The 15,417-nt window shown below is 38.4% G+C and overlaps 1 protein-coding gene across 3 annotated transcripts in view; it reads right to left on the bottom strand.

The window, feature by feature from the left end:
• Positions 1-15,417, bottom strand: part of LOC143165500 (uncharacterized) — a 477,160-nt gene that overhangs the window by 383,302 nt on the left and 78,441 nt on the right. For all 3 annotated transcript variants that reach the window (XR_012996266.1, XR_012996264.1, XM_076348981.1), the window contains exons 2-3: positions 4,334-4,393; positions 4,148-4,233 (exon numbers count right to left, since the gene is read on the bottom strand). Coding sequence is in view for 1 of the 3 variants with exons in the window: in XM_076348981.1 (XP_076205096.1) it covers positions 4,148-4,233; positions 4,334-4,393 (146 nt within the window). In the remaining 2 variants the exon portion in view is untranslated. The remainder of the gene's footprint in view (positions 1-4,147; positions 4,234-4,333; positions 4,394-15,417) is intronic.

Here is a 15,417-nt window from a genome sequence, read left to right as displayed (position 1 = left end):
ACACAATGCATATGCATGCAGGTAAACATAAACACACACGCGTGCGCAATACTGAACTTTGTGTTGGCAGCCAGACTGCAGTAACCCATGTCCCCTGGGCAGCAATCAGCTATGAAGCAACAGGAAAAAGTTAGTGTAACGATTAACTAGCCCGGTGGGCTATTATTCATGACAAGTAGAGCAGCAGCAGTGCAGGCTGCGATGCTGGTCACCTCTCCCTCTGGAATGCTGCTGGGTGCCTGGAATCAAACTCAGCACAGAAAAACCAGCAAATGTAATGTCAACATAAGAAAGAAGCTGAATTCCCCCTCTTGGAGTTTGCATGTAAGGAAGACATGCAGGAGCAGAGATTTTCTGTTAAGCTTGATGTTGAAAGAATATGACAGATTCCAATATCACCATTTATCAAACAGGCATGCATAGGTTTTGGTAAGATTAATAAGGTTATTGGTATCAGCTATAGGCAATTATTCCCTATACAGCAGCAAGCAACAACTCTAATGGCAGCTGGCAAGTATCAATGTTGATAGCTGCAGCCATGGTCTTAGTACTGAAGCAGACGGTTAAAGTGCATCCATTTAGGTGAAAGACTAAACCATGAGTATCCCTATAGCCAATCAGGGAAAAAAATCAGTGTCATCATGGCTGTTCCCCTTCCTTTGGTGCTTTTACCCTGCAGTCCCCAGCAAGCTCCAGAAATTCTTTCAAAATTCTTTCAAGTCTTTCAAATTCTTTTAAAGCAGTGCATTAAAGCTGAACATACTGCAACACCCACTATATTTCTCTCGGTGCTACCTCAGTCAGCATTTTGCAGAGAGGCAATACACTACTGCCTGGACTTCAGCTTGAAAAACCAAATTCCATCTGATTTTTTCTAGCTTCCAATGATTTAACTTCATCAGCCATGGCAGAAATGACAATCAAAGATTCAGTTTTATTTTTTATTTTCCAACAAAAGCATTTGCTGCTTACTTAAGAAGACATTGAAAGAAAGTATTTAGCAAAAAAAAGAAAATTCTTTCTTTCAATAAACTCTCTTTCCTTCTGAAAGGCTTTGCTCTGTGTGGATTATTAATTTACTTTAATTATTTTGAAGTGCCTCTGTTTGAGTGGGTAGGAGTTAAGTATCCACAACGCCAAAGTAGGTTCTAGAATTAGTTTTTGTAAACAAAATGTTCTGCAGTGGCCTAAATCTGCACAAGTAGTAAGTCTTGAGTATTTTGGAAGTCCTTTTCCACAAAGAGTACTTCTGGGGACCCTGAAAGCTATGGGACCCAGGTCCATGAGCATGTATTATGGGACTTACATTGTATGGACAGGTCATATCTCTCTAATCATGAACACATATAAATCCTTTTTCTCATTTTGCAGGAAAACAAAAATGTTGCTCTTATTTAAATGTGGAAAGCAAAATCCCACCTGGAAGAGGCTGGTACCAACTAAAGCAACTGACCAGAAATTTTAATCTGTCAAACAGGAGGATTTATTAGGACACAATGACCCAGTGATATAAGAGAATGCAGAGAGCCAGAACAACATACACAACTAGGCATGTAATCAAAACCAAATAACAATCTTTCAAAATCTCTCTAACCACAGCGCTCTCTCACAGACACACATATACTCATGCACAGATACAGGAATACTTAAGTTGTTACCCTTTGTTAAATGTTTTCAGCCCAGATATCTTTCTGGTTAGTAGGTACACACACTAAAAACAACAAGAAGAAGAAAACAAGCCAAAAAAGCCCTAGGAAAACTTCAGATGGAAGAGTTTGAACATAGTTATGTGCTCACATTCACAGAAAGGAGGAACCAAATCTGGGGAAAATACACAGGCTTATCACTTTATAGGCAGTGGGCACTGGCTTGAACAAAGACTCCAAAAATAAACACATCTAACATTTAAATCCCAAGCTGTTTTCAGTGACACCCTTTCTCCTATGACTGTATGTACACTCAAAAACAAAACCCCAGCAGCTAAACATCCGCAGCCTTGAGGAATTTCAGTTCTCAATCTCAAGAAAAAGCTATCATCCAAACCTGTATCCACAGGCTTCTACTACCACATTCTGATTTAAGGACACAAATGCAATAAAACTAGAACCAAAGAGAGAGAAACCAGTTGAAATGAAGAGTTTGCACTACCCATTCCTTCACAGATATGGAAGGTGTGATGTAGGCATCTGGAAAACCAGAAGATATCTTACCTGGTAAATCTCATTTCGTAAGTCTCCCCACTTTCAATTTGCATTCCTGTGCGTTGCACATACTTCCATATAAATTTATAGCTCCTCTGCACTGTTGCCCATAGTTACACCCAGTATTTACAGGTAAGCCTGCAACCCTGTTCCTCCATGGAGGGAAAAGAGACAGGAAGGAAAATAGTATGAAGGGAAGTAGGAAAACAATTCTGCACTTACTCATCTGTAGTTGGTGGTTATATCTTAGGAATAGTTGCTTTAAAATACAAGTTGTTATTGAGGTTTGATTTAAAAATCTCTGTCGGTTTTGACATTCAGGTGAAAGTATTGCTGCTGGCTCCAGAAGAATTTGCGTATCTTATCACTAAATAAAATGTCTGAGGCGTGCACCAATCTGATGAAATTTTAAACAAGAGTCCACACAAGCACACATGCCTTCCTGTTTGATTTCTGTCCTGTTTACTCCTCTATAATAAATTATATGATCATCTCATTCTAGCTGGAGGCTTACCTGTGCATGTAAAAAGGAAAATGATAGCAGCCTATTCGTTTTCACACTTTACAACTGAGAACCTGACAAAATTGTGGATTTTGGGAACAAGCAGAAAAACTTATTTTGTTACCATCTACCTCCTCTTTAATTGCCACAAAATTGGTGGAAAATCCCATGTATTTATGTATTTTCAAAAATAATTTCCCACACTGAAAATAAATAAATAAATGAAACTACACCTCTTTTACTACAAACACTAATATACATGCTTAACTTTATGTCCTGCAATTAATCTCATCTACTTCAACAGGATTACTCATAATGCTGTGAGTGAAATACATGTGTAAATCCTTGCAGAATCATGGCCCGAATTGCCAACAACATTATATGGCACAATTAAATGCCTAGGCCTAGAGTGGCTCTTCAGAAAGATTAGAAAAAAAAAAACTTTAGGCATAATAAGTAACAGAATCTACTCCGGGGAGTGGCTATGGGAGAAACAGTATTGTCGCCTTCCCTTGGGAAATTCACCTGTCACCAGATCCTTCCAGTAATTCACCTTCTTCCTCTACCAGTTACCACCTTCACTTACCACTTACCACTCCTTTCTCACTCATCAAATACCATTCTCCCTCTCCACACATCCTGCTGCTGCTGCTGCTATGTGACGAAGGAGCCAGGAGATGCATCTTACTCCTTCTCATTCTTTTGTGCAGTGAAGTAGGATGAGAGCACAGTCTGGCCCTTACATTAACTAGCATAGTAATAAACCGCTCACGTGCTAGTTAACAGAGCTGGGTGCACAACTGAAGGATTTCACCAACTTTGCTTCTTAACCATCTGGTTTCTTCTGCAAATACTCACAAATGCTGTATCAGAAGTTACTCTCTGTACATTGTCTAGTTTTTGACTAAAATCCACGGCTTCCACAAACACTTCTGCTTGTAAATTAACTCAGCCAGAAATATTAACTAAAATGCCAGGAAAACAAAATCAATCCCTTAAAAGTTCAAATGACTATTTGTCACAAACATTTCACCTCTACTAATGAACGGCAAAAATGAATGATAGAAAATGCAAAACTGTATTATGTTTAGCAGTTAACATTTTAATAAGGAGGAGATTAGCAATTTTTAATACCTCCAGTGCTTTGTTATATACAGTAGCACAATAACTGAATATTTTAATTGCTAATTATTTAGACCTCATTCAGTTCTCACTCAGGCAAAACTCCCATTGAGGGACTCTTGCCTGAGAAAAGAGCTACAGGATTTGTCTTACTGTAATTTGAAAAAACTTTATATATCATAAAAACTGTCAAGTTATAGTGAGACAAAAATCATTAAATCCTTAGCAGTATTAAACCCTACTGAAAGTCCCACTGACTCTTAACGCCAATGTTTTCATATTAAGTAAAACAGATAATTGCGGTTTACCAGTTGTAACTTACCTGTATAATTTATGCCCAGATATGCTGCTGCTCTTAAAGAGGTCTAATAACGTTTTGAGTCTTCTTACCGTATCCCTGCTTTTCTCCTGTGGGAAATCTCAGTTCAAACATGATAGGGAAATAGCATTTCCAAACTATTATGATGCCAACACCTTCAGAAACCCAAAAACTAGCGTTTGGTTTTACCTTTTGACTTCGGACTCCAAAAGGGTTAAGAGCAGCTCTCAACACTTCTTTCTTATGCTGCTGTAAAGAAAAGAAATGCTTATGTTTAGGGATTTGCACACGCAACACCTTGAGTTTTCATAACAGTCAAATAGCTAGGCATTCAGTGGGGGAAGTGGGTGGAATGCTGTATATATATAAACATATAGCTATCTGAAGGAAGACAAAACAAAGTCCTGCACATTCACATTTAGTACATAGGTGATGAACAAATCAACTAAATGTACTAGTATCCGAAATGTCATGTTATACACATCCTTCAGAGAGAAAAGTTACACAACTGAACACCAAATTAATAAGATTCCATGCTTAAAACAAAACAAAACAAAAAAATCTCAGTTTTTCCATTAAGTGTAGTTTCATTCCTGTTAGAGATAAAAGCAAATGGGTGTCACAACCGAAGTTTTGCCACTTATGTTTGCCATTCAATGCATTTGTGGGAAAAGTTACAGGTAAGTACTCTAACAGGTCAAGAGTTTGAAGAGGTTCTTTTATTTTTTTTTTAATGAAAAATTGTGTATAAAGTCTTCGCATCTTTCAACTATAAATGGCTTTAATGACTAAAATGTTCAGAAAACCTCTCTATAGGCTGCATTTTGAAAAAAGAATTAAAAACAGACTTAGTACCTTATACTACTAATTACCAAAATGTTCAGAACTAGCTGCCAAACAGCTGAGGAAGTATTTTGAAGTCTGAAAATAAGACTCGGGCACTTCACTTCCACCAATTCAGAATACGTTTTAGGGACCTGATTGGCGTAATTTCCAACTCCTGTTATGAGAGGTTCACTTAAATTACAATGCCCGAATCCACTCCAGCCAGGCTTCTTGCTTCCTCGCAGGAGCAGCGAGATCCCTTCATTCCCCTCAAGCACTGACCTTCCATCTAAGAACCTGTGTCCAAAGCTAATACCAGCTCGAGTATGGCAGGACAGGGCTAACTAAGCCTACTGGTATTCTTTAATCCTTCGCTGGTGAGGGGTTTTCAAAGCTAGCCACAAAGACATTTTAATCACTGAGATTTTGACCCCTTTTGTCATACTGCAGAACTGATTCAATTGCACTTATTTGCTATAGACCTGTCTCCTCAAAGCTCAGATGATTTTTTTTATCTGGTAACGGACCTGTGATCTGTCACCTGTTAAAAGTAATCTGTTAACAGAAAAGAACTGCTCTGTGGAGCACCCTTGCTTATTTAGAAAGGACACAAAGTGTTGCTTTCTCAAATAAAGAAGATGCAACACCAGCAGGCTTTCAGACGCGGCATTTCCAAGCGTGACTTCCCACCAGTTCCTAGCTACTACAGAGACGCTTCTGTTGCTTTCTCAGAGACACGCTTGCAATTTCTTTTCACATCTGCAGCCTTCCTCTTGTTTTCTGGGTGCTTTCCACCTCTGGTCATCATGATCAAACGATGCTCCAGCTTCAGCATTTGTGGAAATTTCCCTATGGCAATCCCCTCCAGCCTACGTGGGTCAGTCCTGAGCATACACAGCATAGTCTGTTCGATGGCGGCTTCCACTGTTTTCAGGGAGGAAGGTTTATTTTGCTTGAACTAAGGCTGTGTAGCATGTGCTTCAGCTTTCATAAGGTCTGCAGTTGCCTGAATAGACACACTGGATGGCAGCTGTTAGCACTTTCCAACATTACACAACCACGGTCTGGAATAGTCTGTCAGTTCCGCGCAGACAATGAATGAAGCAAAACAGAAGGCCTAAAATATTGAGTAATGAGGATAGGATTTTGACCTTTAAATGCTGTTAGATGTATTGCACGAGGATATGTTTGATTTAAGCGATACTATTAGGTATGAAACTGTGCTGTTTGCCTAATGTCTAACTCATCTAACGACTGAACCACTCTGTACTTGCTGGCACGCTATGTGCTGCAGCGAGAGATGGCTCTGCTGAGTGAGCCCAGTAAGAGAGGGTGGCACCGGGGAATGTGGAAGAGATGAAAAGACGGGGGAAAGCATCAGAAAAACTGATCACAAGGTGAAAGAAAATATTTTCTATTTTAAACCCACTGATCAGTCAGACCCGTGGTGCTGCTTAGACATTATCTCCTCAAGCTCTGCAAAGGATTAAATCCAAGTCAAAAGTCTCAGTTTCCCTCCTCTGGTCTACTAGCATCTGAAATTTTGTACAACTACCCATGATGTACACAGCTATCTTTTTGTCAGTTGTGATTCTTGCCAGAAAGTGCTACGCAAGAGTCTGTATAACTGTTATGGTTACTTTTCTTTATTTTCGCAATCATTAATCGATCCTTTCCAAACATCTGAATGCCTGAGTTTAATTAGTGGCAACATTTCTGCCACATAGTGTTTAAAACTATTTTTATATGTGATTTAAATTAATCAACCCTTATACTTGAGATGGTCATTTGTTGGACCAAAACAGCTACTAGAGCATACCTTATCCAAAATTACAGGCCATTCATTCTGTTTTCAATTCCAACGTCCATGTTTACATTTAATTGTTTCACTTGGATCAACAGCTTATTGGTGATTCAAATTATATCATATCAAGTAATACCCTCTAAATCTGATGCATTCACATGACATCAATGATGTGAGAAACTATGCACGCAACTCAGCAAACCGCTTTTGGTCCACTTGAAAGTTAAACCCCACATACTAAGCACAGGCGAATACTTCACAGCATAGGATCACAATAGGCTTACTGACCTCAAAGTCACAAAATATATCACAATACTCAGAGAGGCTTGAAGTAGATCATGGTAATTTCCTAGAAAAATGTGCTTTCAAGGATGAAGCAAATTAGGTACACCTACTAACTCTGCTTTTTAAAATATCTAACCAGAACGAGATCTACCACAAAAATATGAAATACAGAAAAGGACAATTTAAACACTGCTGAATTTAAAATGCGTCTTCTGCTGTGCCAGTTGCTTGTACAGTAACAACAGCATACTGTACTGCTGTTCAAATGCAAACAAGAAAGAACTATACATACTTGTTAATTTCCTTATGTTAATGCCTTATAAACTGCATGGCCTTTTGACATTCGCTACTAATGAAAAAAATCCTATTCAGTGAGCTATCATCAGATTAAGTGAGACCAAGATAAATACATTCCATTCAAGAATATGTAAAGAACGTGTCAATTTTATTTACATTTTCTTTCAAGGTTATGGAGCTTTCGCCGAGGGGGGAGAAAATATTATAGGATGATAACTGTGAGGATCTTCTCTTTTTAAGACTCTATATTCAAAGAACAAAATGCAAAGAATAAGATAAATTATATTAGCATCACTCCAGTTCAATTCCTTCCAAACAGTCATCATACATACAAACTAAACTCTGGTAGCAAGTGGATGAAGGCAATCACTACTGATTAATGCTAAGAATATAGGAGCCAAAAGAGTTTCAGACAATGATACACTGTGAGACTACGAGTAAATCTCTTGGTCTCTTTTGAGATTGAGTCAACCTGGCACGAACACTGGGTAAAGTATGTCCTTAGCAAAATGGACAATGCATCACAGCAATGCTCTTTTTTAAAAAAGAGACTTGTGTGTGAATTTAATGCGTATGGAAAAGTCTAATCTGGCAGGCTTAGAGCTTGAAATCCTCTCATTTCCAGGACAGTACTTCTAGCAGCAGAACAGATTGACTCACACAGGCTCACCACTACCCCTCAGCCTTGAACTGAGGGACCATGTTGAGTGGTCAGGTTTTGTGGCTGGTTCAACCTCTTTCACCGGACTTACAACCACAGACCAATTACTATTGACTGTAGTAATGTTTTTTGTGATATGGACTTCTGTCCACTGAGAACTAGAGTTGAGATCTCTTTAACTTGTTTCAAGAGTCAAGCTTGTCTGTCTGGGGGAAAAAAAAGGAATAAATCAAATGACGAGCATTAAACTCCATGATAAAGACAGATACTGGATAATTTCTGAAGACAACTGCCCAAAGCAGACCACTGACCTGGCCTGCAGGTATAAGATAATGAACTGGATATGAATTGGCTTTTTTGCAGGAAAGGAAGCTTCGTACACGTATGGAAAAATTTTAAAGAAACAACAGTGTTACAGTTTACACATGAAAAAGTCTTTCAGAAAACAATTTAAGTTCCCTATGCACTTCTAAATTCTATTTGAAAAAGACTATCTGCCCATATTTATCTCCATGGAAGACTTGGATTAACTGCCTAGGCCCAGGACAAAATGACCTTTGAAGGCAACAGTCACGTGATGGAGAAAGAGGAACATCTGTAACACTTAACCTCCTTAGGTTAGCAGGTTAACCTCCTCTTTACTTTATGTACCATAACTTTACTTAAACAGAAATCATCACCTGGAACATGAGAAGCAAATGGCATTTTTAGCGTTAGAGGTACTAGCAACTAGCCTATGTATTTCTTCAGAAGGAAATACCAATGCAGACGGTGAATTAAAACACGCCATGGTAACAGATGAAGACTTCAACTGTCAACAAAATCAGGCTATTAATTCTCACATAAACAGTCTTTTTAAATCTTTGATTTTTAATATACAATCCAAAGATCACTCTCACATTTCGGCAGCTTTTGTCTTTTAATGCCAATCATTTCAACTGACTTTTCTCACTACCCTGTGCTTTCTCTCCCCTTTGGAAAAGGTGAGTGAAAATATCAAATGATATCTTACTCTGCCAAGGCCAAAGGAGCCGTTCAAACATTCAAAAAAATTAGGCAATGACTTTGCTTAAGGCAGGGAGGGAATGTGATTAGCAGTGGGGTGGATCACTGCCTGGCAGGTGAGGGGAAAAAAACCAAACCTGAACCCAAACCTCTCCTCATTCTCTGTTTCAATCTATGCTTAGGTCTAGACTATGTAAACAGCAACCAAAAATTACTGGATGGAGAACACAGATTTATTTTGCTGCTCATCACGTTCTTTTCTCAAGTGACAGATACTGAGATTCAAGGGGAACCTGGGAAACTACTGGCCTGTTCATTACCACCGACAGCAAAGATGCCCTGACTGATCCACTTGGACTAAACTATCACCTGCCACAGGATGCAATCTCACAATGGACAGATCTAAATGTGTCTGGAAGAGCAGCTCACGCTGCTGTTGGCCTCTCTGTACCTCCTCAAACGACAAAGAAGATTTCAGATTTTATAGCCGTCAGCTTACAACCTTTTACCAGGTTGTAACTCACTCACATGACAAGAAAACAGATATACGATGTGTCTGTTACCCTATTTTTTCCTTCAAATTTCTGTTCTATTTCTGAAACAGAACAAGGCTGAAACTTTCCTTTGACTGAGATGAACCAAATGTCACCTCGTAACAAAGACAGACTCCTCTATCCCTGGTCACTGGCATCACAAAGTAGGAATCAAAGATGCTGCTTTTGTCCAAAAAATCATTATCACCTTTAAAATTTAATTCCCTCAAAGCACTAGAGACTAGTCTGGGGGAACGCAGAAGGGAAGCAAGAGATGACAATTCTCCATTCTCTCCAGAGACTATGCATCCCTACAGATTTTGCTTCCTGTGCAATGCTTAACTCCTTGATGCCTTTTCTCTCATGATCTCTTCCTTGGCAGAAACTTCTCTAAATTTAAAAATCAGAACACGAGCCAAGTAAATAAAAATAAATAAATAAAGCTCAATGTCTATAAAAAGTATACCAACTAACCTGCTTAATTATTAACAGGTAAACACAACAAATTCTGAATTATTTACTTAATCTTTTTCAGCTACAAACCTCAGACTTATAGAGCATGAAATACATGCTTTATTTTAGGACACAAAACAGATATTTTAGAAGGCTGTGGACTTTTTTTTTTTTGGAGGTGGGGTTGTTTTGAAGAATACACACTTCTTATTAACCCCAAAATACCTTCCTCTCACTGAACCCGGGTGGAATTTTAAATACAGAAATAAAAGTTTTAGTATAAAGATCCTGTATTCATTTGTTCGCTAGTGAATGAGCTGGCTCGCTCTGACTTGCAGCTGAGTGAAAACTAGATTCCTGTGAGGCATATGCACCCTCTCCCGTTTCTGTACATCTGCTAGGATTCAGAGGGAGAACCTGGTGAAGACAGAAATTCTACAATGAAGGATAAAATAATCCCAGGTAAAATCCCATTTTCTTTATTGAATAAAGCTACCCTGCTGAAGTAAACCTTGTCTGTGCCGCAAATAAAAAAAAAGGTCAACACCACCGGTCCCTGATGACCTGACAAGGTGCTGTTCTAGGCCTGACCTCCACTGAGTCCACCTTTATGTTCTCCCTCCGTCTGACATCGTTCTGCCTAACCCAGTGCTGATCTGACACAGCCTTCCCTGGTGATATGCTGAAAACGAGGGAAGTTCCAAGTTCCTTGCTGGATAAAACAGTGACATTTCTGTACCTGCTGAAGTTAGCACATACCCTTTGAAGTCTCCAGCATTCAGTAGTGTTAAACAATGCCATCTCCTCCTCAGTAACCTCAGGCCATCATACAGTCATTACCATCCAGGAAAAAAGCTACATCATCACCATCATCACAGAAGAAACGTGGTTGTGAATATCAGACAATTTTTCTTAACTAGCTTTTCTTCTTTGGAAATGATTCTATAATACTGCTTTTGAAGCCCTAGATTAATAAAGACATACGCATACATGCTGAAGGTGCGCATGTGAGACATGCCACTAAAAATCTATTCTAAAGTTTCACACACAAGCAGAAGCCTTACAAGAGCGTTACAACGATATTTAACAAGGTATTCACATACTATTCCCTCATCATTTCTACAAACCTGTACAAATGTGACATCTGATAACATATTTATTAATCTACTCTTAATTGCTATAATGGTTCAACATAATTTGGGTTTTTTCCTGGTTTTAGTTCTTAACAATTTTGTCAATATTTACATACTATACTTTTTTTTGCCTACCGAAGCCTTCCAAAGGTGCAATTCAGGGGATGAGACAGTTAACCACAGAGCTAGCTTAGCCTCTAATTTAGGTGGCCTACTTATGTTAGCAACATTTTATTAGCACGTTATGCTGTATATTTCATATTTAGTACACTGTGTGAAAATGGCTTACTGTGTACTACTCACAGAAATGACTTACAAATTCCGTTTGACACATAGAGAACAGTGTATAAGTAATACATGTATTTCTAAGTATACATAACGCTACAGAAAATAAGGATAAACAGAAGACGTAGAGAAAACACTAAAATGTATCTGATGATGGAGATAAAGCCTTGCTTATAAATACTTTGGTAGACCAAAGACACAGAATTAGGGATATATGCACAATGCCCATTCCTCCTTTAACTTTCGATTTCAAATCTTCCTCTGGAAGCCTCAGCAGACATCCAGCTGAAGGAAAAGATGACTTTCTTAATTGCTGAAGTCTCACAGCGGAGAGAACTGCAACAAAGCACACAGCAAATCCCCCCAAAACCTTTCGTATTTTACCAGACCCAAAAGACAAAGTAGGATCTTTCTTTGAGTTTAGGAGTGCTTTCAGGACATTTTTGATGAGGCAGGTAAGTTAGCTATGTCCTCATGAATTATGCAGCCTTTCCAGTCTGTTCTTACACAATGCTAGCTGGAAGCCCCAGGGAAGGATGCCCCGTGCATATGAGCAGCAGGTGGTACCAAAGGAGAATCGCTCGGCCAAATGAGATCCAAGTGTTCCTGGAAGAGCTGGAGAGCAGCTTTGAGCAGGGATCCGTTATCTAGCTATAGCTATAGCCATTTTGGTTGTACTGATGTTCAGAAATTACCGCTGGAAAGGAGATTTTTACTTTCGCCCTTAGTTATGAGGAAAACTATACTGTTTTTCATGCTCCTCATATTTACAAAGTGAATCAAAGCTACACCAGCAGGCATCTGTAAATCAAAACATGATAATAGATAAGGGAAAATCCTTCAGCCTCACCTGAACTAGGCCTACATAAAAAGACCCGTAAGCAGTCCTGGTGCAATTCTTACTGCCTTGGAAGGGGCAGAAAAAGGGATTTAGCCTATTTGCTTCAGCCAGATCCTTCTTAACTTTCAAATTATTTGAGCCGCTTTAGATACAGGTGGCTTGTTTTACCACATACCCTTGAAACAAGTAGGTAGAGTAACTTTCCCGGGGCGGGGGGGAGGGGGGGGAGGAGGGTTTTTACCTTAGCCCTAACTCTAGCCCTTGATCTCTAACAAGCAAATCATTCACATTTATCAGAAATATGTTTTCCTGAGATTGTCTGACAGGTGAATATATCAGCATGAAGGAAGGATGATAACCTTCCAGGACAAGTTGTCTCCAGTTGCCTCTGAAGCCTGTGGTACCCCAGTTAAGAAGGAAAAGTCAATCAAAAGGCAAGGAATCTTGTTTGTAATCAATATGTTTTAGCTTTTTATATTTCTTCTGCTATGTAATTTGTCAATATATCTATAAATCCTTTTACAATGAGGTAGCTAAGACAGATGCTAAGACTTTAGTAAATACCGAACTTGTTTTCTGCAAAACTGTATGATCACAGCAAAAGCATTTTTTTCTACTGGTGAGGCATTTTCAGTATTATTACAAAGGACCCTTACTGTTTATTACAATCCCTGACAAAATATCAGTTCCAAAGCTTTTCTCAGTATCTTCAGCTGATGTTTTGTCAAGTGACATTCAAAACCATTTTTATTTTGAAAAACAAAAACAAAACAAAACTGAGCCTATTTCACATTCTTTTTATTCTCGTACTTTACCGAATTTTTCAAAATTATTCCAATACATGTACAACACTTACATGGCATACCCTAAAGTGCCTCACAATAGAGAAATTCAGTTCACATTTCCTCTAGGAAAAAACCCACAAAACAAAACAATCTACAAAACCTCTTAGAAAATGTATCTTTCCCCAGTTATATTCAGTGGAGGACATTAAAAATTCAATATTTGCCACTTTGCAGTGACTTCTGGACACAAAACAGTTCCTTCATGCCGCAATAGTTTCCTCTAGTCTAAACATAAGGGGAACTAGAAGAAAAGTACACACTTGAAACAGTACTAAATATGACACCCACAATACAGCTCCCATCCTGACATCACTTTTTCCCTTATTTTTTCCTATCATTTCTATCATTCATTACAGATACAGTATTTATTTTTTATAGCAATTACTATGTAAAAATCGGTACATAGAAACCAAGTAACAAGAATGGGTCTAATTAAAAATTTATATTATTACAAAAATAACTATTATATTAATCAACATGAAGACTGAGATATTCAGATCAGTAGGACATTTTTAGTTCTAACATTAATCCTGCTTTAAGGACATGAGGACAATTGATTTAGTAAAAACCTTAGCTGAGATACATCGATAAATAGTATTTGGATTAAAACCATGTTGGGAGCTATATTGCAAGCTAGTAGATATCTCCTTTACAAGAGTGCCTCATCTTTTATAGAACAAATACAAAGTTTGTACAGATTAAGATCTGAAGGAAACAATCCAAAAGGGACTCTACAAATTTTAGCTGAAAATTCACCAGCAAAAGTGAATGGATAGTTGTGGATCAAACTAACCTTTTCTGTAATCTTACCAAAATCAATGAGATTCAAGGATGAATTTAACACACTGCTTATTACACAGTAGAGTTTTTCAATTAAGAACACTTTAGTACAAATACTTTATGTAGTAAAATCTGTTTCTTGAGGTGATACCCCTCAAAACATGTGATCCACTTGATATTATTATTCTAATATGACCTACGTATGTAACTTTTATCTATATTTTCCTCAAACTTGCACAAAATTACCTCCACTTTTCTTCCATTTCAATGGATTATCTAGGGTTTTGCCCTCTTATGTTAAATGGGACTAAACAAAGTTTCTGAAATATATCATATAATACAAAACTATGTTTTCAAGTAATAAATTATTTATATTGCAGTAGAGTTTAGAGATTGCAGCGAGATCTATGTATTAGGCACTGCAGTGACACAGACTGGGAGACAGTCATCACTAGAAAAAACTTTTCGGACGTGCCAGCCAAAGAGTGAAAGAGCAGGAACTACTTTTTCAGAGGAGTTGAGGGACACAGATTGGAATTACTCAGGAAATCTGTGGCAGCGTACAGTGCTGAACTTTTATATCAAGTTACACTCCACTGCTTTAACAACAAAGCCTTCCTTCCTATCTATTAATTACTATAAAGCCCGCTCCAAAAAAGCCAGTATTACATCTGCCCCATTAACTTAGCAATTCCAAACATCATGCTACTTTGCATTTGCATAACTCTAACATCAAGAATCTTAAAGCACTGTAAAGCAAAAACAAATAGAACTACATTATCCTCACTTTGCAAGTAGTAAAATAAAAACATAGAGGCATTAAGGGTAAAGTCAAGTCATCTCACCTAACTTTGGCCATCTAAAAGACACTGTTGCCTAGGCTGTTCCTTTCACCACTGGAGCAAGGTGAGCATCTTGAGAGGGTGATTCCTTCTCTTCTCAGATAGATGGCTAAGTCAGTCACCAGAGGAGGCTCTGCCTTTCTTCTGCCTATTCCTTCCATCTAGCCTAGATGCCTAGGCTAAATGCCTCATGTTTAGATGAGTGAGCTATATATCCCTATCCTATCACAAAGTAGATCTCTCTTCGGTGTTCCCTTGGTATCCTTCCTAAGAGGCAAACCGGTGATTGGCCAAGGTCTGTATGTGCTGACTAGTCAGCACACAGGCACAGAAAGTTTGGTGTGCACTGCTAGACCTATTAGTGTACTGACAAACGAGACAAACAGAACTCATTGCTTCTTAGCGTCCAAGTAGTCTAACAGTTGACCACCATTTCCTGAGCTACCGGCAGGCCAAACAAACGACCATAAGTTGCTAGGTCTAACTGAGATTTGTGCCGCTCTTAGCCCAGAGTGGAAGCCCAGCAGGAATACTCAAGGTGCTGTCACAATATAAGTAATGGTTATAAATAAAACTCACATCAAAATGAGATTTCTTCCAAGAAAGGTGATAAAAGTCTGCTATCAGACTTTGATCACAAGTCCTACTATTCAGAAAAGGAAATACCTCTGAATCACAATGAAA

Source organism: Aptenodytes patagonicus, chromosome 1 (assembly GCF_965638725.1).
Source record: "Aptenodytes patagonicus chromosome 1, bAptPat1.pri.cur, whole genome shotgun sequence".
NCBI classification, from domain to species: Eukaryota; Metazoa; Chordata; class Aves; order Sphenisciformes; family Spheniscidae; genus Aptenodytes; species Aptenodytes patagonicus.
Note: the sequence above shows the minus strand (reverse complement) of the source record. Positions and strands in the feature narration are given on the sequence as shown.